General features: G+C 36.1%; 1 protein-coding gene and 1 long non-coding RNA gene across 2 annotated transcripts; both read left to right on the top strand.

Annotated features, from left to right (window-relative positions):
• The first annotated feature begins 6,771 nt into the window (after positions 1 to 6,771).
• On the top strand, positions 6,772 to 8,883 carry LOC106869656 (uncharacterized). Its single transcript, XR_001409425.3, has 2 exons — positions 6,772 to 6,847; positions 8,294 to 8,883. It is a non-coding gene; the product is annotated as an uncharacterized LOC106869656 (long non-coding RNA).
• A 7,032-nt stretch (positions 8,884 to 15,915) lies between these two features.
• LOC106869653 (uncharacterized) lies at positions 15,916 to 23,670 on the top strand. The gene is made up of 3 exons (XM_089357187.1): positions 15,916 to 16,012; positions 19,757 to 19,818; positions 22,258 to 23,670. Exons 2-3 carry the CDS (start codon positions 19,767 to 19,769, stop codon positions 23,508 to 23,510), a joined length of 1,305 nt encoding a protein of 434 aa, XP_089213313.1. The 5' UTR covers positions 15,916 to 16,012; positions 19,757 to 19,766; the 3' UTR covers positions 23,511 to 23,670.
• Positions 23,671 to 25,023: the final 1,353 nt, after the last annotated feature.

Genomic DNA, 25,023 nt, shown 5'->3' with positions numbered 1-25,023 from the left:
AATCTCGCAACTGAGTGTCATACATAGGCTGGGGTAAAAAGTGGTTACCCTTATTTGCCGTATACACACACACACACACACACACATACACACACACACACACACACACACACACACACACACATACATATATATATATATATATATATATATATATATATATATATCAGTCAAGTTAATCGCCACATTAAAGTGGTTGTTCCATGTTTCTACTAGTTTAACCTCAGGCAGATTTTCCGCCAGCTGGTTATCGGTGCAGCCTGCACTCTGTACATACATATATATTTCTAGCAGGGGAGCGAGCCTCTACCATCCTCTAACAGCAAGACTGACTTAGTTTCGAGCTGGTTGGCTCATCTGCAGTTGCGAGCACCTCGTCGCCAGAGAGATTGCCAGGGTTCACTCCAGCTAGCAATATATTGTAAACAAAGCGACCATCGGTCACTGATTCGCAACGAGCAAAGTAGCTTCTTTTGAGACTCATTGGTATCAAAACCAAATACTGCTATTCGGAGTTTTATTTTTGTACCTTCTGAAACCGACAAACTGCGAGAGAACTAGTTTTATGTTAAGTCAATTCAATTCTGCATTTGTTGATTTTTATTTTTCCGCATTGAAATAAATTTTCATTCAGTACTTTTGCAAACTGCAAATTTTATCGAATATTCTGGAATACAAATACATTGTTATTTATATTTTGTCTCTGTAATGCTTTATTGCCGTCTTGGAAAATATCTCACAATCAGCCATGTTGTAAATGAAATAGGTTCTGTGAGTATATATGTGTTTGTGTATGTGTGTGTTAATCTAAATTTACGTCTGTCATATGTGCATATGTATGTGTGTGTGAGCACTATTGTTTGTGTATATCCCTTATCGCAATCATTGTTTGATTGTTTGAGCAGCTGAAACTTTTTTGATACCAAACTTTAAACAGCTCTCTTCAGAATTCGAAATCCAGTATTCATGTAATCCTCAGATTTAATTTCCGTCATTGCAGAAATAGAAATATCCACAACGATAAAATAAAAAAAGAAAGCGAAAACAGATAAATAAAAAAACAAAAAAAAACAAAACAAAACAACCCTTTCTCCCAAACTCCTCAAAATATCAAGAACAAGCAATAGTAAAAATATCAACCTATTACACTGTGAATAAAAGGGAAGAAATATCGAGTTTTCGGATAGGTTGTCTCTTGTCAACATCGGTGGACAAGAGAGGAAATTTACTTCTAATTAAACATCTTGTTATAGAAAAAAGTGCTTGTTAAAAGCAGCTTGTTAAATAACAACAAAATGAAAGCTTACGGGTGTAAGTGGTTTCTGAATGTAGGAGCAGTTTTGTAAATGTGCTTGAGAAGAGAGTGTGTGAGCAACAGTGTAGAAATTGAAGGTAAGGGTAAAAACGATTCAGGTGATACTGACATAAGAAGCGTAATTGCGTATATATGAGCTAGTATGATGTTGATACAATAGGATTTATGCTGTAAATGATATAATAGGATGCATGAGATATCGACAAAATAAAATGTATACTTAATAAATAGATAGGCATCAAGTGTTTTTAGATGTAAGCAAAACATCGTGTATAACGCGTGAGAGATGAGGGTGATGAATATTCTGGATGTTTACATGCGTGTATTTGTATGTGTGTGTATGTGTGTATGTGTGTGTGTGTGTGTGTGTGTGTGTGTGAGAGAGAGAGAGAGAGAGAGAGAGAGAAACGGGGAGAGAGTGTGTGTGTGTGTTGGTTAGAGGAAAACAAGGGGATTGCTGATATTTCGACTGGCGTCTTTTCATAAGCAGAAATTCAACTGTTGTTTGTGATGGAAACAGAAGAGACCATAAGATAAAGGTCGGTGCGGCGGCTTGAAATGGCAAGCGGCTGACTAAAATGATCCAACGCTATTTTGTTGGAAATCTAAGAAATGTTGGCTGCCTAAAACGATCGGCTAACACTTTATCAGTTTCTGTCATATAAAATAAACTACAGAGATGTCAGTGGATGTAAAGCGATCAGAGATGTGGAAAGTAGACGAGGGGTGGGCAGCAGGGAAGTAATGTTATAGATGAAAAGACCGATATTAGAACGAGAGAGGGAGCCAGCATGAGGTACCTTGTGGATGCAGGTAGAGGCAAGAGTACTGAAATTCTGGAACCTAAAATTCACTCAAATTGCTGATCCGTCTAAAGGAAAGGAGAATGCGTTCAGAAAAAATGTATGAAGTCGCAGTGTTTCTAATTGAAAATGACGTTATCTACATATGATAAAGAGCTGGAGAAGACGAATGTCAAGATGGGAGATGAGAAGGGATTGCGATGTGTATGTATGTCTGTCTATATGTATGTACGTATGTATGTATGTATGTCTGTATGTATGTATGTATGTCTATATGTGAGTATGTATGTATGTATGTATGTATATATGCATGTATGCATGTATGCATATGTACAGATTCAGTTTTATTTCAAGATTTTTTGCCAGTAGAGAAAGGACCAGTTTCTAACCTAATTCCAAGGCTCCTTTATTGGAATTTCAACATCAACGGGGTATTTTTGTATGTATGTATGTATGTATGTATGTATGTATGTATGTCTTCTCATGCATATAGTTGCATATCTAGATATGCTCATATATACTTAAATGATAAACTTCTGGAAAGTTTTACAGATTTTTACAGTTCTAGTGATGGATTGGATCTGTAGTCTTCGAATCAGCTTTCTCCTTTCTGGTTTTGAGAAGCCTAATTTCTCAAGATTGGTATTTAGGCAGTCTGTTACATATCCCAGGACCCCAATATGTATGTATGTATGTATGTATGTATGTATGTATGTAAGTATTTATGTATGCATGCATATATGTATTTATGTATGTATGCATTAATGTATGCTTACATATTTTACTTTTGAGTTTTATGATCTTCAGAGAATTGAAACCGGTCGATAACAAAGCGAGAAGACTTTGAGTTAAGAGAGTTTCATGTGCTGCAAATATGTGGTTGAGTTGGTAAGTTGGTTGAACTGTCGATGAATACACCCAAGTGTGTGCATCTATTCACATAAGAATCTCAGGTGGAGAATTATTGGAATGTCTTACAAATCTTCAGTGTGCCACTAATAGATTGAACTTGGAAAATCCGCGTCAGTTTCTTTTGCTCTTCTCTGTGAAGCCGAGTATTTCTAGATTTTTGTACAAATTTGCTTGTACATAACCTAATGCACCTATGATTGTAGGTACAAACCAGAATTCATAATCAGAGTACAAGAGCTGTACGTTCCGCATTAATTCGCCATAAATATTCTCTTTTCCCAAGACTTTTGATTGTACATTCACCTCCGCCAAGCATCTGACCTCTACATCAGTGAATGATTTTCATTCCCTGTCCCATAGAACAATATCAGGTCTGTTATGCTTGCACCAAGTTGATGTTTTTATCGGGGTGTTCGACCAGTATTCCTTGTTTTAAAAAATGTGAATACCTGCTGGTTCTGACATGCCTTTGATGCATACTTCAGAGTAATCCTTTCTGCAGATAGCATTGTAAACAGTCTTTGCAACTATATCATGCCTCAGAGCAGGTGGTGTCTCGTAGACATTTTTTCCGTCATAGTAAAGTCTACATTACACAATAAGAACTATTTTAAGATGAAGGTGAGCAATTTGAGTGGAATTTGCTGTTATTTTTAGCATATTGGTGGACCATCCAAGAATTTTGATAAAGTAGTAGACCAATATAACTAACAGTTTCTTTGGTAATGAGCTGGACAATCTGTTTTATTGTATTTATACATTTCCTTTTACGTTTTGAGCGCACAATTTTACCTTTCAATATTCCCAGGACTGAAATAAACATTGCTGAGCTATTTAATCGATTACAATCAGTCCAACATCTTGTAGCCTTGTATTAATATTACAAATCGCTGTTGTACTTGCTAAAAGGTAATGAATGAAAAAATCTGTAGAGCAACGCGTAGTATAGCTTGTTGTTTAATTCAGTTTTGCATTTTCACGACTGGCCGAGTTGGTGTTATCTTTCATCCGTCAATAGTTGATTAAAACAACGTCTAAGTGGTCCGCTCTACTTGCAAGAAATATTTTACGTCTAATTTTTACTTTAATTTTTTTCTTGTCTTTAGATATTGGACTGCGGTTGATGCTGGAATACCACCTCGAAAGGTTTACTTGAATAAATTGATCCCAAGTACTTATTTTCAAAGTACTTATTCCGCTACTTATTCACTTTTGGCGAACCACAAAGTCGCGGGGACGTAAACAAGCATCGGTTGTCAAACACAGTCTCACACACACACACACACACTTGTATTCAGTGTATATTATTAATAATTTCACTGTTTAATCGTTACATCAATCTGGCACTGAATTTCTATATATACTGAAAGAGATAAGTAACTGCTATCGCTAACGGTCGAGTGTCTATCATTGACAAGACAAAAGAAGGTAGAAATCCCGTGAGCTGGTGGTCTTGGTGCTGGAGTTGGTGGGAATTTATCTCTCCGCTAGTGATATTCACAAGAGTGCATTTTGCACCAAAAGCCTATAGGAGAGTTTCTCTCATGGTATCTACTGCAGTAAAGTTTATTCTAGCATAACATCCACGTTTGAGTGGCGATATATAGTAACTCTCGGTATTAATACTGCCTCCGCCGCTAATAGTATCATTTTTAACGAATATGTCCCTTCAAAATTTCATCTTGGATACTTACTTGGTTCGCCATTAGGAAGTCTAATAACACACTTAGGTACAATTTTTCATTAAGAGTATTTTGCATATATAATGCTTTACATTCTTAATTATCTTCTAAATTTCGTTTGTTATTTTCTATGAAAAAATCCCTTCAGCGTTATTTTCTATCTTCCCATATCTTCCCAGTCCCTTTTAAGATAGACAGGAACTCGTATCTTTTTTGTAATTATTGCACACTATTTTCCATCAGTTTTTTTGAGATTTCTTTTAGATATACAATAATTCTAATCACGACAATTTTACAGTTGGTGGTCTTTGACTATAGTATATATTTGCTAATTGATGTCTAACTATGAAGCTACTTTAACAATTAGGATCACAAAAAATGTGGTCAAACGATTTACTACTTTAAATTGGGGAGGGAAGAAACGTTCTAAGAATTCTTCTGATTCCAATTCTATGTGATTTTGACATTCATTGACTATCAATGTTTCCGGGATTTGAGCTGATTAAAATAACAGCATTAATTAATAAAAGATAGCCTTTAATCTTTATAAAACAGTAATCCATATATTGATGTTTGGTATTCAGTCATGCATTTAAGAGGCTTTAGTTGGTTTTAAAAGATTAGTTGGTTAAGAAAGATTCAGCAAAATAAGTACGATTTAACGAACAATAGTCTATAAAAATGCTTACCACGATAACAATAAAAGCATTTATTATTTACAGACTTACTCTATTGTTTATAATCTCTTAGATACAAAATATCACGCTTGATGTCACAGCTGATTTAAAACAGATGTTTTCAGGTTTATATAAATATAGGGGTATAATTTTTGAAGAATCAGTTTACATTTCCAGTCAATCGACAGGTAAGTTCTATTCAATATTTTGTGTAAAATATTTTGTGTAAAATTATTTTGTGCAAAATTATTGCGAGCATTACTTCAGTTCTCGATGATTCCTTTTTCTAAGTATTGTGAAAATTTTCTAATTGTAAATGCAAATGTTTCGCTTTAGAATTTCTGCTTCATTGTTAATGAAATGCTGTTTATTTACAATACAAAGCAAAACAGTAAATAATGTTTAGCGATGAATTTGTACTGTGAATAAAATGCATGATGATTAATTTTAAAACGATGTGTCCGGTATACCAATGAATTTACGGACAATCTATCGTCTCGAAATATCAGATGAAATTAACAGGCGGTGATACATTTGATTTAATTTTCTGTGATGAAATCTACTGTGATGTATTTACAATGAACTACATTCATCAAATTTTAGTAGTAAAGTGTGAATTTTGAAGGTGATTTGGTTTCTATTTCTATTAGATCAAGCGATAGTTTAAAGGGAAGAATAACAGCTACCATTCTCTAAAAGTCTATCTAATCTATTATCTTGGCCATTACCCAAAATCTACTCGCGGACAGATGCAGAAAGAAATATAACAAGATGATACAATGTCTCGACATTCACACTGCATGTCGGATTGTGCAATGTAGTTCTAGGTGGAATCACGGTTTAGCTGGAGCGATGAATCTGTAAATTTCAGCATATTATTGAACTGACTTCATAAATGTCGTACATAAGTTAGCTGATATTGTATAACAGCAACACATAAAACAGGATAACTAGGAGTTAGCCATAACTATAATCTATTTACTATGATGACGTTGGTGAAGTTTTCAATAAAATCCCAGAAGTCATAACTACTATCAATTAAAACAATTTAACGGGAGGAGCCTATATATATATATATATATATATATATATATATATATATATATATATATATATATAGATATATATATATATATATATATATGTCATCTTGGCTTACTAGAAATAGCAGCTTACTCCCCATAAGAATAATGAATTTTGTTTTTATAAAGGAAATGACAAATTGTTAATTGCTGTTTTACATGCCCTATGCCAGTGATCTTTGATCATAGTCTTACGTAACCAGGACCAATCAGAGTTAGACTAAGACACCAACTAATAATCATCACCTTGTAATCATTATGAGTTGGCAAGTAAAACTTGTTGTTGTATTCATTGTTGTTGTTTTTTTCTACAGATAAAAAACAATGAAGGTCACAATGTTACTGCTGTTTGCTTTTCTTTGCCTGTTTACAATTGGTAAGTATGGATACATTTCTTTAACTTTCATATAATACAACACTAGATATTATTCATGCCACATGAAGCTAATTACTTGGATTTACATAATTTGTACACATTAAAAGTGTACAAATTTATGCATGTGGCATAGCTTGCCTAAATACCCTGTGCATCCACAGACGAAACTCAAAGTAGCAACAGATTGAATCAACAAAAATAAAATATATTATTAATCTCTACTATGCTACTGAGCCGTCTTTATCCCGACAATCAACAGTAAAGGAATATATACACGTAAAGGCGCATGGCTTAGTGATTAGAGTGTTGGGCTCACAATCATGAGATAGTGAATTTGATTCCCTGAACGGGCTGCGCCTCGGATAGAAACTTGGTCTTTACCCTGTATATATATATATATATATATATATATATATATATATATATAATTATTTAAAATTATAATACAGGGTATCAAGAGATACCACCACGCTGAAAAAATAGCAGTCAAATCCTGACTCCAAAACCACAATAAATGTCCGCAAGGCACGATTAGCGAAGACGAAGACCAAATAAACCAGTAAAAATAATAAGATAATTTCAAATCCTGGATTTCTGGCTTTGCATAAATGCTCTGCCTTCATCAGTGAAATATACTCAAGTACATAAATACAAATACATGCATATAAGCAGTATACTTACATATACGGACGTATACATACATATATATGCACGTATGCACACGACTAGCTTAAATAGCCCGCCTAAACAACTTCAATATCAATATTTTAAATACCGATCTTATCCTTATTTATATAAATTAGTTTTGTCAGTGTATTTACTGCGCTGATATCCTGTCCGGAATCGCACGAGAAGTTGTTTAGGCGGGCTATTTAAGCTAGTCGTGTGCATACGTGCATATATATGTATGTATACGTCCGTATATGTAAGTATACTGTTTATATACATGTATTTGTATTTATGTACTTGAGTATATTTCACTGATGAAGGCAGAGCATTTATGCAAAGCCAGAAATCCAGGATTTGAAATTATCTTATTATTTTTACTGGTTTATTTGGTCTTCGTCTTCGCTAATCGTGCCTTGCGGACATTTATTGTGGTTTTGGAGTCAGGATTTGACTGCTATTTTTTCAGCGTGGTGGTATCTCTTGATACCCTGTATTATAATTTTAAATAATTATTACCTTTGATGGTTTTTATTCCCATGCTGACCACTTGATAAGATCAATATTTTAAATACCGATCTTATCCTTATTTATATAAATATATATATATATATATATATATATATATATATATATATATATATATATATATATATATATATATATATAAATAGATATATACAATATTTAAATATTTATATAAATATATATATATATATATATATATATATATATATATATATATATATATATATTAATGTGTCGACATTCATATTTTAGTAAACAACGCCTATGGTGCTGAAGTTGCAAACTCAGTCAAGTTTCCAGGTGCCGCACTTGCCCATGATGTACCCGCCCACGTCCCAGACACCCTACCATCAGACTTCGTTCCAGGGGCCGCACCAAGGTAGAAAGAAGGCTGAATTCTTCCATAGCTTGTCTTGTAAAAATATCTACTTATTTTGATCAACTTTGACCCAAACATCGAGGGATTCTTGAAGAACAGCGACAAAATCACCACAGCTGACGACAAGAATATAAATATAATTCACTGACTAATCCAATTTAATAATCCTTTCTACTATAGCACAAGTCGATTACATCGACCCTAGTGCGTAACTGGTATTTATTTCATCGGCACCGAAAGGATAGATGGCAAAGCCGACCTCGACGACTCAGAACGCAAGGTTGGACGAAATACCAATAACCATTTCACTCAGCAGGCTAACGATTCTGCCAGCTCGCCACCTTAAATACAGTTTAATAATGCATGTCATTCTCGGAACTGAAGTCATCACAACCAACCAAATTTTAGTTATTATAGTGTACATTGCATAAATCTATTGAAATAAACAAACATCTGAAACAAACCAGTTTTTGTACTTAATTTTTGCTTTCCTATAGTGAAAAATTTCTTTTTTTCTCTTCTTCTTTTACTTGTTTCAGTAACTTGGCTGCGGCCATACTGGGGCACCGCCTTGAAATGCTTTTCAGTTGAACAAATCGACCCAGGACTTTAATTTCAAACTCAGCACTTATTCTATTGGGTTCTTTTGCCGAACCGCTAGGTTACGGGGACGTAAACATACCAACATCGGTTGTTAAGTGGTGGTGGGGGACTAATACAAACGACGGGTTACTTTCAGTTTCCATTTACAAAATCATCTCAGAAGGCTTTAATCGGCCTGAAATTATAGTAAAAGACTCTTGGCTGAAGTGCCACGTAGTGCAACTGAACCTGGAACCATGCGGTTGGGAAGCAAGCTTCATACCACACAGCCACGCCTTCTAAAATAATTAATAAAAGTTTGATAAATTTAAATAAAAATTTAAAATTCGGTTATCGCTCTAGTGATGGTCCATTCTGGGAAGTGATACTGATATCAAAATAACAGATATAATGATGCGAAGGAAGCTTTCAAGTCCTTTATAAATATTAAAGAACATCAAATCTATTTAAATAAACACGAAAGGCGTGTGTCTGACATCTTATCGACCCCGAATGAATGTTAGGCAGAGTCGAGCTCAATGGTATTTGAACACAAGTCAATGCAGTAAGCTAGCATAAAAAGAGTACAAATGTAGACATGGCTGTACCGGTAAGAGAATGCACTAATTTTTTAGAGTCGAATTTGTGGATTTGAAGTGATGGAAACAGAGGCTAAAATGGTGAATGATATTTACATGGGTTTATGAATTTCTCCATAGATAATGATCTTACTGTTGAAGCAAGGAGCGCGGAGATGGTCATGGAAGAGAAAGAGAGAGAGAGAGAGAGAGAGAGAGAGAGAGAGAGAGAGATAGAGAGAGCAATAGTGTGAGATCATTGACTTTGCAATCCCGTATGATAGTATAATGGATATCAAAGAGACTGAGGAAATTGAAAAAATATCAGGATCCAGTTAATGGGATGAAAAGAATGTGAAACATAAGGGTGAAAATTGTTGTTCTAGTTATTGATGTACTCAAACCATTACCTAAGAATCTGAAGGGTACTGAAATTGAGATGCGTTATGTTAACATGCAAAAAAGAGGCATATTTATTCTGCGAGAACTCTGAAACAACATTTGTGATTTGAGGAGACTTGTCACCAATGCCAGGTTAATATTTCTGTTAATTAATTAGCAAGTAATAGCTTTCGTATAATAATAACAACAGCAACAACAAAGACAACAACAACAATAATAACAACAACAGTAATAATAACAATCTTTTCTACGATAGGCACAAGGCCTGAAATTTTTGGGGTGTGAGCTAGTCGATTACGTCTACCCCAGTGCTTCACTGGTACTGAATTTATCGACTCCGAAAGGATAAAAGGCAAAGTCGACCTCGGCAGAATTTGAACTAAGAACGTAGAACTCATAACGCATTTCACCCGGCATGCTAACGATTCTGTCAGCTCGCCGCCTTAATAATAATAATAAATAATAATAATGATAATAATAATAATAATAATAATAATAATAATAATAATAATAATAATAATAATAATAATAATATACACTGGAAGCTATGCCATTGAATTACAGAGACCATGGAAAGTGCGCGTAAGACTATCAAGCCTACAAGACTATCAAACCTACAAAAACCCGAATATTATAAAAAAAATATATGAAAACTATATTTGACATCGATACCACCATAGAAACTGTCAAGCAAAAGGTATGTGCTAAAGCCGCCCGCATAGCAAGGTATGAAAGTCGCGTTAGATTCTTCAAGGACATGTTAAAAAATGACTCAAAAAATCTTTACTAGAAAATAGGGAAAATACAAGTTACAATAAAGTCTTTCCCATCAAAAGAAGTGCAGGAATTTTGGAATAAAATTTGGGCAGAAGAAAAAGCACAATGAAAATGCCCCTTGGATTGATAAAATATCTACAGACTTAGACTTCTTAGAAGAGCAAAAATGGGAGGGTATCAAGATAGATGTTGTAAGATCTACTCTCAGGAAGTCAAGCAAATGGAAGTCTCCAGGAAAGGATAAGATTCTTAACTTCTGGTTGAATGCTTTCCCAGAGAGCCATGAACTGCTAACAAAGCTTCACAACATTGTTTTGCAACAACCTAGTATGATTCTCTCTTGGCTAGTTAATGGCGTAACATTCCTACTTCTAGAAAATGAAGAAACAAATGAACCAAAATATTATAGACCCATAACCTGCTTAACAACAATGTATAAAATGTTAACCTCTGTCTTGACTGAATATACCTGAGGAAGGTGGAAGAGGGCTAAGATTGCGTGGAGTTAGCCAGAGTAGATATAGACTCCTATGTAGGTAATAGTGAAGAAAGTTTACCAAGAGCTGCTAGAGTAGCAGCAGGACATAGGGAAACTAAAAAGCGAAATGAAACAAAAACTAGAAAAAAGAACAAAAGTCATCTGACTGGCAGGAGAAAGCTTTGCGCGGTAGATTTCCAAAGATAGTTGCAGCAAATAGTACTAATGAGATATGGTTATGTTTGCAGAAAGGAAAGCTGAAGAGGGAGACACAAAGTTTTTTAGTAGCTGCATAAGATCAAGAATTAAGGACTAATTGGATAAAACCCAAAATAGACAAAAACTAAGTAGATTCCCAATGTAGATTATGCAAATCAAAAGAGGAAAGTGTTACTCATATAAGTGAATGTAGCATGCTGGCACAGAAAGAATACCAGAAAAGACATGATAACCTACGGAGAGTAAACCACTGGGAGTTATGTAGAAAGCTAGGATTTGACCTTACTGACAAATGGTATGAACATAAAGAAAAAATATAAGATATTGTGGGACTTTAACATTCAAACTAACAGAGTAATAGAAGCTAGAAGGCCTGATTTGGTAGTGGACAAAGACAGTAGAAAGTGCCAGATGATTAACTTTACAGTCCCAAATGATGAAATAAATCAATATGAGAGGTATAGAAAAGATAGCAAAGTATCAAGGCCTATCCATTGAATTACAGAGACTATGAAAGGTGCGGGTAAAATGTACCCCTGTAGAGCGCCGCATCTCGGGCGGCGTCCGGTGCGCTCTTGGCGGCCCTGGAAAATCCGGGTCCGTAAAGGCGTTCTACAGGGTGCGTTAGGAACTATCCCTAAATATTTGAACAGATGGATAGAGGAAATAGGTATAAAACCCAGATTAGTGCAGCTCCAGTGTTATTAGGGATAGCTAGGATACTTAGGAGGGTTCTTGGCATCTAAGGTTACTTGTAGCCCAATATTAAGGCTAATCTGTTTTGTGTAAATGAAAATAATAATAATAATAATAATAATAATAATAATAATAATAATAATAATAATAATAATAATATATACACTGGAAGCTATGCCAACACTGGAATAACAACAGAAAAAAGATGGTATAAACACACGTCAGAAAAGGTCACAGAAAACGAGAAAGCAATCATACTCTGGGATATGCCAATACACACAGATAGAGAAATTAAGGCCAATAGGCCAGATATAGTTGTCAAAGATCATGAAGGAAAACAATGCTTTCTAATTCATGTATTAATACCAGCAGATGACAACGTTTCCCTAAAAGAAATGGAGAAACTTTCAAAATGCAAAAACCTGGAAATAGAGGTAACCCGAATGTGGAATCTAAAAACAGAAACAATTCCTATCATAGTAGGTGCGTTAGGTATAATAAAAAAAATATCCAGAGAAATACATAACAAAAACACCAGGACTTACAAATATATATAACATACAGAAAATTGCACTACTGGGCACTGCACACATTCTACGCAAAACACTTTCAATACAGTAAACATAAGAGCATCACAGCAAACCACAGCACATAACCAAGGCACACAGAGCTGCGCTCGGTAGTGAAGTGAAAGCACGTTATAAAAATAAAACTACTGAATAATGATAATAATAATAATAATAATAATAATAATAATAATAATAATAATAATAATATCATTGCTTGGAGCTGCAAGAATTCTTCGCAGGGTTCTTGAAGCATGACCAGTAAACAAGGGTCACCTTAGTCTTCTGGCTGTGGACAGCTGACACTTTCCATCATATCCAGCAAAATAAGCTGCGAGATTTAATACAATAATAAAAATAAGAATAATAATAATGATGATGATAATAATGATAATAATAATAATAATAATAATAATAATAATAATAATAATAATAATAATAATAGTACATTGTTTTGTCTTGGTATAAAAAGATGGGCTACGGCAAATATTCTGCTTAATACCACATATTTGCTTGTCAGTTGTTTGACCTTAACCAGTTGAGCATGACCCTTAGTGGTTGACGATATGTGCATCTCTGATCATGAGCAGAAGTAGTGGGGGAGCATCATAGCCATCTGTTGAGAGGTAGTTTTGGAGTTTGAATAATTCACCTTTGGAAACATGGGTGTTTTGCTCAAAATCCTTAAACAAACTTTATTCAGGGACCTTTTGAGCGGGATGGGCTACTTGACCTGAAGAAAATTCTTATTGGGCTCCACCTGCAAGGTCATGCGCTGTTTATCTTGATATGAGATCACCATGTCGCGCACATATGGTTGTGATGCATGTGCCTAGTGTACCCTTATCAGACGGGTAGTCATGATGGGTATAATGGGCTTCATATATTTTACCTCACTCAATAATAATAATAATAATAATAATAATAATAATAATAATAATAATAATAGCAACAACAACAATAACAACAATAATAATAACAATAATAATAATAACAATAAAAACAACAACAACAACAACAATACTACTACTACTACTACTACTACTACTACTACTAATAATAATAATAATAATCCTTTCTACTAAAGACACAAGGCCTGAAATTTTGCGTGAGGGGACTAGTCAATTACATCGACTCCAGTACATGACTGGTACTTAATTTATCGACCCCGAAAGGATGAAAGGCAAAGTCGACCTCGGAGGAATTTGAACTCAAAATGTAGAGACGGACGAAATGCTGCTAAGCACTTTGTCCGGCGTGCTAACGATTCTGCCTGCTCACCGCCTTGATGATAATGATAATCCTTTCTCCAAAAGGCACAAGCCCTGAAGTTTTGCGGGAGAGGACTAGTCGATTATATCGACTCCAGTACATGACTGGTACTTAATTTATCGATCCGAAAGGATGAAATGCAAAGTCGACCGCGGTGGAATTTGAACTCAGAACGTAAAGACAAACGAAATGCCGTTAAGCATTTTGCCCGGCGTGCTAACGATTCTGTCTGCTCGCCGCCTTAATAATGATGATGATGATGATGATTAATGTATCCTTTATACCAATATCAAAGATGGTATTAAATCTTTAAATGAAATGAAAGAACTACCCAAATACAAAGATCTGAAAATAGAGATAAACAGAATGTGAGATTGAAAAAAGAAACACTTTCCATAATGAGATGCCTTGGGAACGATTAAAAATAGAAGGCAAAGTCAGCCTTACAGACAGAATACCGGCGTGCTAACGATTCTGTCTGCTCGCCGCCTTAATAATGATGATGATGATGATGATTAATGTATCCTTTATACCAATATCAAAGATGGTATTAAATCTTTAAATGAAATGAAAGAACTACCCAAATACAAAGATCTGAAAATAGAGATAAACAGAATGTGAGATTGAAAAAAGAAACACTTTCCATAATGAGATGCCTTGGGAACGATTAAAAATAGAAGGCAAAGTCAGCCTTACAGACAGAATACCGGAATGCTAACGGTTCTGCCAGTTCGCCACCTAGTCTCCATATAAATAATAATAATAATAATCCTTTCTACTAAAGGCACGAAGCCTGAAATTTGGAGTAGGGGCCAAACACAAGTTCTGAAATGTGGTGGGGTCAAACGCAAAAAGAAAGGTACACACATATACGACAGGTCTCTTTTTTTTTGCAGTTTTTGCCTACCAAATCTACTCACAAGGGCTTTAGTCGGTCCGGGTTGTTATAGGAGACACTTGCTCAAGGCGTCAAGCTGTGTAACTGAACCCAGAATACTGTGGTTGGTAAGCAAATTTCATACTACATAGCTTATTTCCTTCCTGGTTGTTTTAAAATTGGTTTGTTCATAGTTCTGCTTTATCAGAATTGATTCTGGCTTAAAAGCAACGACAGTAATAACAACCCCACTAGGTACCTATATCCAACTTTATTAAAATGGCCAACATAAATTAAGATATTTTGATTAAGTACAAAATATAGTGCCGATGACGGGGTACGAACCATTGAGCTACCATTTTGGAAGTTCAATAATCTGACAACTTGGGCCGGTAAAATACACACATGTATATCAACGTGATATCTATACCACCTCCGTAGTTTACATAAAAGTTCCTGTTTTTAAAAAAATAAGTATGAAGGAGGATCTTTGTGTTGGTTTGAGGACTTACTGTTAATCACCGGTTAGACAGAAAGCGAAATCATTATTTTTTAAAATATAAATAAATTCCGGGTTTTCTTACATTTACTATTGAAGATTGTAGTTTAGAAAAGTGACGTTGTATCATTCAACGTCAAGGCCGTATAATTTGAAAGGTGAAATAACGTTTACAATAGATCGTGTGAATCAAAACATTGTAAAATACATAGAACATGAGAACATTGTACAGGAGACTTTGCCCTACCTTTTGCCGCTGCATTTATAAGGGTTTTATTTTAAATTACCTATGTCTTTTCTAAAATTTTTGTCACTCCTTTAGTTCCTGCATCTATTGTGATTTTATTTTCTACCATCCTACATATTTCTTTAGTTTAAAAACAATTCCACCGTCCTACATATAATTTCTCCAGTTTAAGAACAAAGAAAGGGATTGTCTTTTCAGTAGCTCACTTGTTTTCGTTTTAGTGAATAGTGGACAAAAAGTTCCTTAGAAAAGACTATATTCATTTTAAACGCACGTCTCTGCCTATAAATACAGGAGAGTTCCTTCACAAAATCAGTCAGCGTTTTCTGTTCTTCGCCAGAAACACCGCACCAACATCGCATCAGTATTTTCCACGTTAATCTGTCAGTGAATAAATAGGTAAGTTTTCTTTTTTATATTTTGGTAAAAAGGAGCTAGACGGTAGACTTGACAGAGCATCGGACAAAGTCCATCAAAGTGTTTCTCGTACAACTGTTTTGTGAATTTATTATGAAACTGTTTAGGATCAAGAAACTAAGCTACTAACAAAATATCGAGTACAATGCATAATCGACTGCTTTAAACCCCTACAATAGATTTGTGACTCTGTACTTATGTTATAAATGGTAAAAATGCTATTTTAAATTAATATTTGATAAGCGCTAATTGGAAACTTTGCTAAAGACCTTCACATCGAAATTTATGAGGCTCTACTTCAATTAATTTATTTATTAAAAAGTTAGAATACTAAAAAGCAAGTAACAATAATGATTAATTGAATCACATGACGCAATCGTAACGTGCAACACTTTACACTTGACGTTTTAGCAACCGTGAGAAAGTACGAGATCACGCTTTTAAAAAATACGAGATTGATGCAACAGGTAGTTGTGTAACAATAATGATAATGCTGCAAAGAGTAAAAGTAATATTACGACTTGTGAACATAAATATGCAGTGTAGTTTATTTCTGTCTGGGAAATAGCAACATATCGGAGAAACTCCGGGTAGTAGGTCACTGTGTCAGCATAACATTATATATATATATATATATATATATATATATATATATATATATATATATATAAATATATATATATATATATATATATATACACACATATATATATATATATATATATATATATATATAAATATATATATATATATATATATATATACACACATATATATATATATATATATATATATATATATATATATATATATATATATATATATATATATTTACGCTTATAGCGAGAAATTTTCTCCACGATAAAACACGGCGAATGACTTATTTACAAGTCTGAAGTGCTCTTAGCAAATTCGAACTGGTATATTAACATTGCATTTTTACTTATCACCGTTTAGCGCAATCACCCGTTATTTAATTACGATGAGTCGTCGATTTGCGCTACCAGCCGACGTATGTTGAGTGGAAAAACAGAAGAGAGATTGTCTCTCTTATCAGCTCACTGATCCACCGCCCGGTTTCATTGACTGAAAAGCAGGTAACTACTCCGAAATGTTTGCATCTTATAGTCTGGATAGACGACGCTGCGAGAAAAGGGAATATTGTATCACTTTAGATTTACTTTTAGCATGTCTTTGAAACGCAAGAGTAGCCCTCCAACTGACTTACCTGTTAGGAATTGGCCAAAGAGAAGTTGCTTTGAAATTCCGACATCACTCATACATGAAAGATAACCTGACCACCTAAGCTGTATTTTGATGAGGTTGGCTTCAATACCTGATATATTGCATTTTGTTATTACCTCACTCTTACGAATATGGTGACTGTTGCGAATATGGTCACTCGGTACGCAAGCATCACGTATGAAAAGCGCCAAGCAAGTTGATGTGCTTTCGGTACTGGGTCCAAGATTCAACACTGTAAAGCAATGATGTCAAAACCGCCGACTTATACCACACCGACTTTCATCTTTAATGATACGTCGGGGCTGTTCCAAAGCCTGTGATAAAGCTTGCCGAAAGTGGAACTAAGCCTTTTCGATTTTTGACTCAATTTCTTTATCTATCTTAGTATCACTGAACATAATGGAACCAAGACAAGTGAAGGCGGAAAGATTTTAACGCTATCCCATCCATACACACAGTAGGGGCAACAGAGGGAGGATGGTAATGAATGGTCTGATGGACAAACTCAGTTTCCTTGATGCTTATGGTCAAACGGAAAGCCTTCGATGCACGCGAGTTGTTGGTTAGAATCCATCGCTAGTCTTCAAACGTGTGTGCTACAAGTGCACAATCGTCTGCGAAGAGCAAATATCGAACTGTTTTGTATCAAAGTCTTAGTTTTTTCTTTGAAGCGCTGTTCGTTGAACAAGTCACCACTGGTTCTGCACTCAAATTTTACTACATGTTGGGTGACGTAATTAAGGAATCATGGGGTTGGCAAGGTAAACTCAAACGGCCATCTGCAACAATCGCTTAGCAATGAATATGGAATTTTGATTACTAATGCTATTTTCCAACTCTCCAACCACCACAAAACTATATGGAAGCATCCCTGATCCAACCATTATCACCTCATTGATTATATAATCGTGAGGTCTTGCATGAGAGAAGATGTCCAAGTAACATGGTCTTTCTCCATTGGGGAGTGTTGATCTGACTAAAAACTGATACGATCAAAGGTGAATTTAACGACCCGCAGTCCTATTCGTAACAATCGCACTCGACCAATTCGATAAGTATATGGGACAAAGTTGAGGAATTTAATTTAATTTAATTTAATTTCATTTAAAACAATCTGTGACAACAAACTTGTTGGCATCTCAGACAAAACAGATGTGTGTGTATGTGTGTGTGTGTGTCTGTTTGAAAGAAATATGATCCACACACACACACACGTATATATATATATATATATATATATATATATATATATATATATATATATAAAGCCAATAATCTAACGTACAGTAAGGTATATATATTTATATGCATACAAATACATATTCAGTAATGGTATTTATATCGAGAAAAAAATAAGAATTAGTATGACAGCCATCCGCTCAAAGAGAAACCACTTCTAGCCGCTTTGTCAGGCGTTCTCAGTACCACATTTTTTAGTTGCAGTTTAAGATGGAGAATTAGTGGTAAAACAAACTGAGCACTTACAGTACATACCTATCATATTACGTCAGTTGACGAAAACTCCTTGCATATATTCTCTCTCACTCTCCTTCTCTCTCTCTCCATATACACACACACACACACACACACACACACACACACACACACACACACATATATATATATATATATATATATATATATATATATATAGATAGAGAGAGAGAGAGAGAGAGAGAGAGAGAGAGAGAGAGTGGATGTGTGGTAAGTAGTTTGCTTACCAGCCACATGGCTCCGGGCTCAGTCCCACTGCGTGGCACCTTGGGCAAGTGTCTTCTACTATAGCCTCGGGCCGACCAAAGCCTTGTGAGTAGATTTAGTAGACGGAAACTGAAAAAAAGCCCGTCGTATATATATATATATATATATATATATATATATATATATATATATATATATATGTGTGTGTGTGTGTGTGTGTGTGTGTGTGTGTGTATATGTGTATGTATATACATATAAGTGTATGTGTGTGAATATGTCCGTCTATGTTTGTTCCTACCCAACATCGCTTGACAACCGATGCAGGTGCATTTACGTCCCCTGCTGATAAACCTTACTTCTCAGTATATTTACTACTTTCATATCTTATAGAGATTTTCTACCTTGCTATTTTGTTTGTTGCAAGATCAGTTGCTGGTTGTCACTTATTTTTCTATATATTGCCAGCTGGAACGAACTACTACTCTCTCTGGCGGACTGGTGTCCACCACTGAGGATGAGCACAAATAGCTCGAAACAGGACGGTCTGGCAGTCCTGTGGTTGTCAGTAGAAGATAGTAGGAGTTCGGTCCTCTGCTTGCAATACATATCGGGTGCAGATTGCATCGATAGCCAGCTGGAAGAGGCCTCCTCCTGGGGTTAAACATGGAACAGCTATGATGAAGTGGCGATAAACATTACTTCTACACTCACTCACTCACTCATTCACTCACTCACTTACACACACATGTATGTATATCATTGTTTTTTTTTTTTCGGCAGGCAACTAGAAATGGCTCCTAATATGTCTCTGCTTGTTTCCATTCTTTCCATAATTGCAATTGGTAAGTACCAATACACCTTTCTCTAGATTTTATAGATTTTATTGGAATTTCATGAAATAAATCAGAACTCTTACATAAGCAGTAAATCAGTATTGTGTTGTAAGGTGGACATAGGCGATCGAATCTACTTCGTGTTTCTGGTTTTAGTTTAGTTTATCGTCTTCCGCATGATGCGAACTCATAACACAGATACGTCAAAAGATTGTTATTTAAAATGTTATTTAAAACATTAAATCCGACGAAGTAGTGTCCATACAATTAAAGAACTACCATGTTATAATGTCACTGATTTTCAGTGGACTGACAGAATCGTTAGAACATCCGATAAAATTTTTTGCAGTATTTATTCCGGTACTTTGCATTCGGAGTTAAAATATCACTGATGTTAACCTTCTGGGGTCGATAAAATATAGTGTCGGTCAAACACTGGGGTCATTTTAGCAACTACTGAACAGCAAGCACAAACTCCAAGGGGCACAACACTTGCAGTATTTTTAAAGCTGGCTCAATATGATCCCTTCGCAAAAATGTTGCTGTATCATCAGGTCCCATCCTACTTTACACGAAGAAAGCAACGGAGATGAAGAAAGCAACATGCTCCTGTTAGTGGCCAATTTGATATAAATTTTGAGAGTGCCATCAGAAGAGTGTATATTGTACTCCTCAGGAATGTTTCTGTCTCCAATTTCGTTCTAATATACATCGTTCGAATAGTCAATGGCGGAGTATACATTTACAGAGAGCCATTGCAGAGATTTCTGGTAAATGTTTTCCAAGATGATGCTGCATAGTTAAACACTTTTATATATCAAGCAGCTAAGAATCTTGGGTTTCTTTTCACGATGCCGTTGAAACGCTGTGAACCATGTAGTTTGCCTCGGCTTTAACTCTAATAAGTGATGACCTTGCCGAAGATTTCAAACATCAAACTCAGTAGATGTACTCGAATGTGGAAGTAGACAATACAGAGGAAATCTACCATGCAACTCTTATCGACAAGCTTAAAGATATATAATGGCCAAGAAGTGAAAAAATAGGACTTCCTCAACTTAACTAAGATCAATATTCTGTGCTCCCGCTAATCGCCTGTGCTTCAAGTTGTCTCCTAACATGAGAGCCAATCTTTTGAAGATCAACTATCTGGTTATTTGTTAAATATTTATTTACAGTTGGAGAAAGAAAATCTTCTACAATCAGTAATGACGTCATAGATCCAGTCTCTCTAAAGGCAGTAACTCATTATCTAACACATTAGTGGCTGAGCAGGGGAAAATAAATTTTGATCAATGACATCAACTGGCCACGTTTATAGAAGCTTTTAGAAAATAATCGTATCTGTAAATCAATAGACATTATTGCACATCAGGAACAAATAACTCACTGTGCAGTAGAATTCTAAAACTCATTGGAAGCTTGAGATTTACAGTTGCATAGACTTCTGCTAAAAGATCTCCAACAATGGCGCTATCTAATTTAGATCAACTGCACTCATACATTGGCACCAGATTAATGGTTAAGAAGTTTATACTACATTGTATCCGACTGTCAATATTGCTGGATGCCCTAAAGATGAGACAAATTATGCTCAGCATTCCACTCAAACAAACTGATGTATTTCGATTTAGAAAACTTCAGTTTCCACCAGAACATCTAAGCTTTGCTATGTCAATAAATAAATCACGAGAATAAACATAAACAGTTGTGGGTGGCATTTTGAAGAATACTGCATTGTCAGTGTAGGTAAGTCAAGAGATGGGAAATTCTATTGTCTCACGTTTTATAATGATGTAAGTGAAATCAAATCATTGTGCTTCCGGAGGCAATGTTCAGAATTGCCAGAACTGTTATAGGTAAAGTCGCGAAATATAGTTTGATTGTTCATCACAGCTTTTATCATTGCTTTTTCACTATACGTACTGTAGTTTAGATGTTTATATGTGTCGGTTTCTTCTGAACATTCTGGTTTCTAAATATGACCATTTTCGTGGGCAATTTACCATCCGACACTCCGTTTCTCACTCACCATCCAAATTACTTTAGACGATATGTTTAATAATAGTTTCAAATGTAATGAAACAGTATTTACATTTATTTAATCATATGATCTCATTTACTAAGCTAGAATTAGATCTAAAAATTTATTCAATGAAATTGCAAAATAAACTATTAATACATACAGCAAATAATAGTTATCTTTAAGCATATTAGAAAGCATTTCTTTCTCGCAAAAACGCAATTTTTCCACAAAAATCTAGTAGTTTTGCATTAAACTCAAAACATCTTAATCAGTTAAAAATTCTGGGAAATTTATAATTACTTTCAATAAACCACATGTCTCTTCTGACAGTTTTGTTGTACTAACCAATTTTGAAAATATCTGTGACTTTATGCAAAACACAAAAATATGTCTCATAATTACCACTATATTATATATTTCAGTGCAAGCTAAACCTGTCGATGTTGCACCTTCAGCCCTGACAAAAAATGCTGCCGCTGTTCCAGTTGAGGCCCCCGCAAGCGATCTCGCCGATGTTGCACCTGCAGCCCTCGCAAAAAATGCTGCCGCTGTTCCAGTTGAGGCCCCCGCAAGCGATCTCGCCGATGTTGCACCTGCAGCCCTGACAAAAAATGCTGCCGCTGTTCCAGTTGAGGCCCCCGCAAGCGATCTCGCCGATGTTGCACCTGCAGCCCTCGCAAAAAATGCTGCCGCTGTTCCAGTTGAGGCCCCCGCAAGCGATCTCGCCGATGTTGCACCTGCAGCCCTGACAAAAAATGCTGCCGCTGTTCCAGTTGAGGCCCCCGCAAGCGATCTCGCCGATGTTGCACCTGCAGCCCTGACAAAAAATGCTGCCGCTGTTCCAGTTGAGGCCCCCGCAAGCGATCTCGCCGATGTTGCACCTGCAGCCCTGACAAAAAATGCTGCCGCTGTTCCAGTTGAGGCCCCCGCAAGCGATCTCGCCGATGTTGCACCTGCAGCCCTGACAAAAAATGCTGCCGCTGTTCCAGTTGAAGCCCCCGCAAGCGATCTCGCCGATGTTGCACCTGCAGCCCTGACAAAAAATGCTGCCGCTGTTCCAGTTGAGGCCCCCGCAAGCGATCTCGCCGATGTTGCACCTGCAGCCCTGACAAAAAATGCTGCCGCTGTTCCAGTTGAGGCCCCCGCAAGCAATCTCGCCGATGTTGCACCTGCAGCCCTGACAAAAAATGCTGCCGCTGTTCCAGTTGAGGCCCCCGCAAGCGATCTCGCCGATGTTGCACCTGCAGCCCTGACAAAAAATGCTGCCGCTGTTCCAGTTGAGGCCCCCACAAGCGATCTCGCCGATGTTGCACCTGCAGCCCTGACAAAAAATGCTGCCGCTGTTCCAGTTGAGGCCCCCGCAAGCGATCTCGCCGATGTTGCACCTGCAGCCCTGACAAAAAATGCTGCCGCTGTTCCAGTTGAGGCCCCCGCAAGCGATCTCGCCGATGTTGCACCTGCAGCCCTGACAAAAAATGCTGCCGCTGTTCCAGTTGAGGCCCCCGCAAGCGATCTCGCCGATGTTGCACCTGCAGCCCTCGCAAAAAATGCTGCCGCTGTTCCAGTTGAGGCCCCCGCAAGCGATCTCGCCGATGTTGCACCTGCAGCCCTCGCAAAAAATGCTGCCGCTGTTCCAGTTGAGGCCCCCGCAAGCAATCCCACCAAGAGACTTTAATTGATATGAATTCTTTTCCCTCTGGGATTGTTAAGACATAAAGATTGCCAATCTGAAAAATACTGTACATATTTGACACTATATGCTTCTGAAATAAATAATGATTTATTTCGGTATATTTTATATTACATATTGTATAATAAAGATTAATTATTTTTTATTGTGTTTTCTCTCGACTACTTTCTTACAACCTCGAAAATTGTAACATAATCAGCTTTCCATAGTCTATTTGATTGTCTGTCTATCTACTTATCTGTCTATCAGTCATTTTGTCTTTCTGTCTGCCTGTCTGTTTATCTGTCAGTCTGTCTTTTTATCTGTCTGTCTCTCTGTCGAGCTACGTATCTATACACACGCATATTCACGATCCCCACCAAACATATTTGTGTGCGTATATATGCGCGCATGTCCGTCTGTATACCTCTCTCTCTGTAAGTGCTTTTTTGTATGTATATAATATTTTCGTAATGTGGGTCTGACTGCGTATATATATATATATATATATATATATATATATATATATATATATATATATATACATATATCAGTTTCACTTCAAATGACAGTAAATAATGGACCACGATGAAACTGTACCGAAAATGGCACCAGGAGGTTCATATCTAAAAATGTGCAATCGATGCTGTTGAAACGCGCGTAGGTCCACGAAAGGATGTGGTAAATAACTGTTTAATAAAATTGTAGATGGGGAAAATCTCCGTTCTTACGATCGTAATTAACACTATATATACATACATATATATATATATATGTATGTCAGCCCATAAACAATGCGGTTTTTTAATACTTCTTTTATTTTTCAAAATTAAGAGAAACAAAGTTTTATTTTAAATCTAAAATATACTCTCTTTCATTTTCTACAAAGCTCTGGTAGACTTGCAAGGTCCCTCTTCCAAAATTCACTTGTCCGTGACGAAAAATACTCCTATAGTATTATTCTGACCTCATCTACAGAATTCATATTTTTTTCTGTCCAAATGATTTTGAAGACTGCAGAATAAATGATAATCAGATGGGACAATGTCCGGTGAATATGGTGGTTGAGGCATCATTTTTCATTCAAACTGTTCCAACCTTTCGATTGTTATCGCTGTATGTGACCGAGCATTATCCTGATAGAAGAACACATTTCGTCTTGAAACCAAAGATAGTCATTTTTCTTCTAGCGCTGACTTGAATGAGTGGTTGAATGACCAAATCCAAGCTTCTCTGCTCGTTCTTCAACAGTTACGATGGGATTTTGTTCCACTATGGTTTGCAGAACGTCCTCGTCGAGCTCTACAGAGGCTTGTCATCTAGGCTGTAGTTTCTGGCTCGGAATTTCTCTAACCACCATTGACACTGGCTTCTTCTTCTTCTTCTTCTTCTTCTTCTTCTTCTTCTTCTTCTTCTTCTTCTTCTTCTTCTTCTTCTTCTTCTTCTTCTTCTTCTTCTTCTTCTTCTTCTTCTTCTTCTTCTTCTTCTTCTTCTTTCCCTTTATTATTAAAAGGTGTTA

Source organism: Octopus bimaculoides, chromosome 9, assembly GCF_046866305.1.
Source record: "Octopus bimaculoides isolate indiv1 chromosome 9, ASM4686630v1, whole genome shotgun sequence".
NCBI lineage: Eukaryota > Metazoa > Mollusca > Cephalopoda > Octopoda > Octopodidae > Octopus > Octopus bimaculoides.
This window is presented reverse-complemented; position numbering and strand designations above follow the sequence as displayed.

What these genes read in the sequence shown, in the direction of transcription:
- LOC106869653 (XM_089357187.1), top strand. Translation starts at nt 19,767, where the DNA reads ATGGCTCCTAATATGTCTCTGCTTGTTTCCATTCTTTCCATAATTGCA. An exon ending in TCTTTCCATAATTGCAATTG is followed by an intron (nt 19,819 to 22,257) that starts GTAAGTACCAAT and finishes TATATATTTCAG; the next exon opens with TGCAAGCTAAACCTGTCGAT.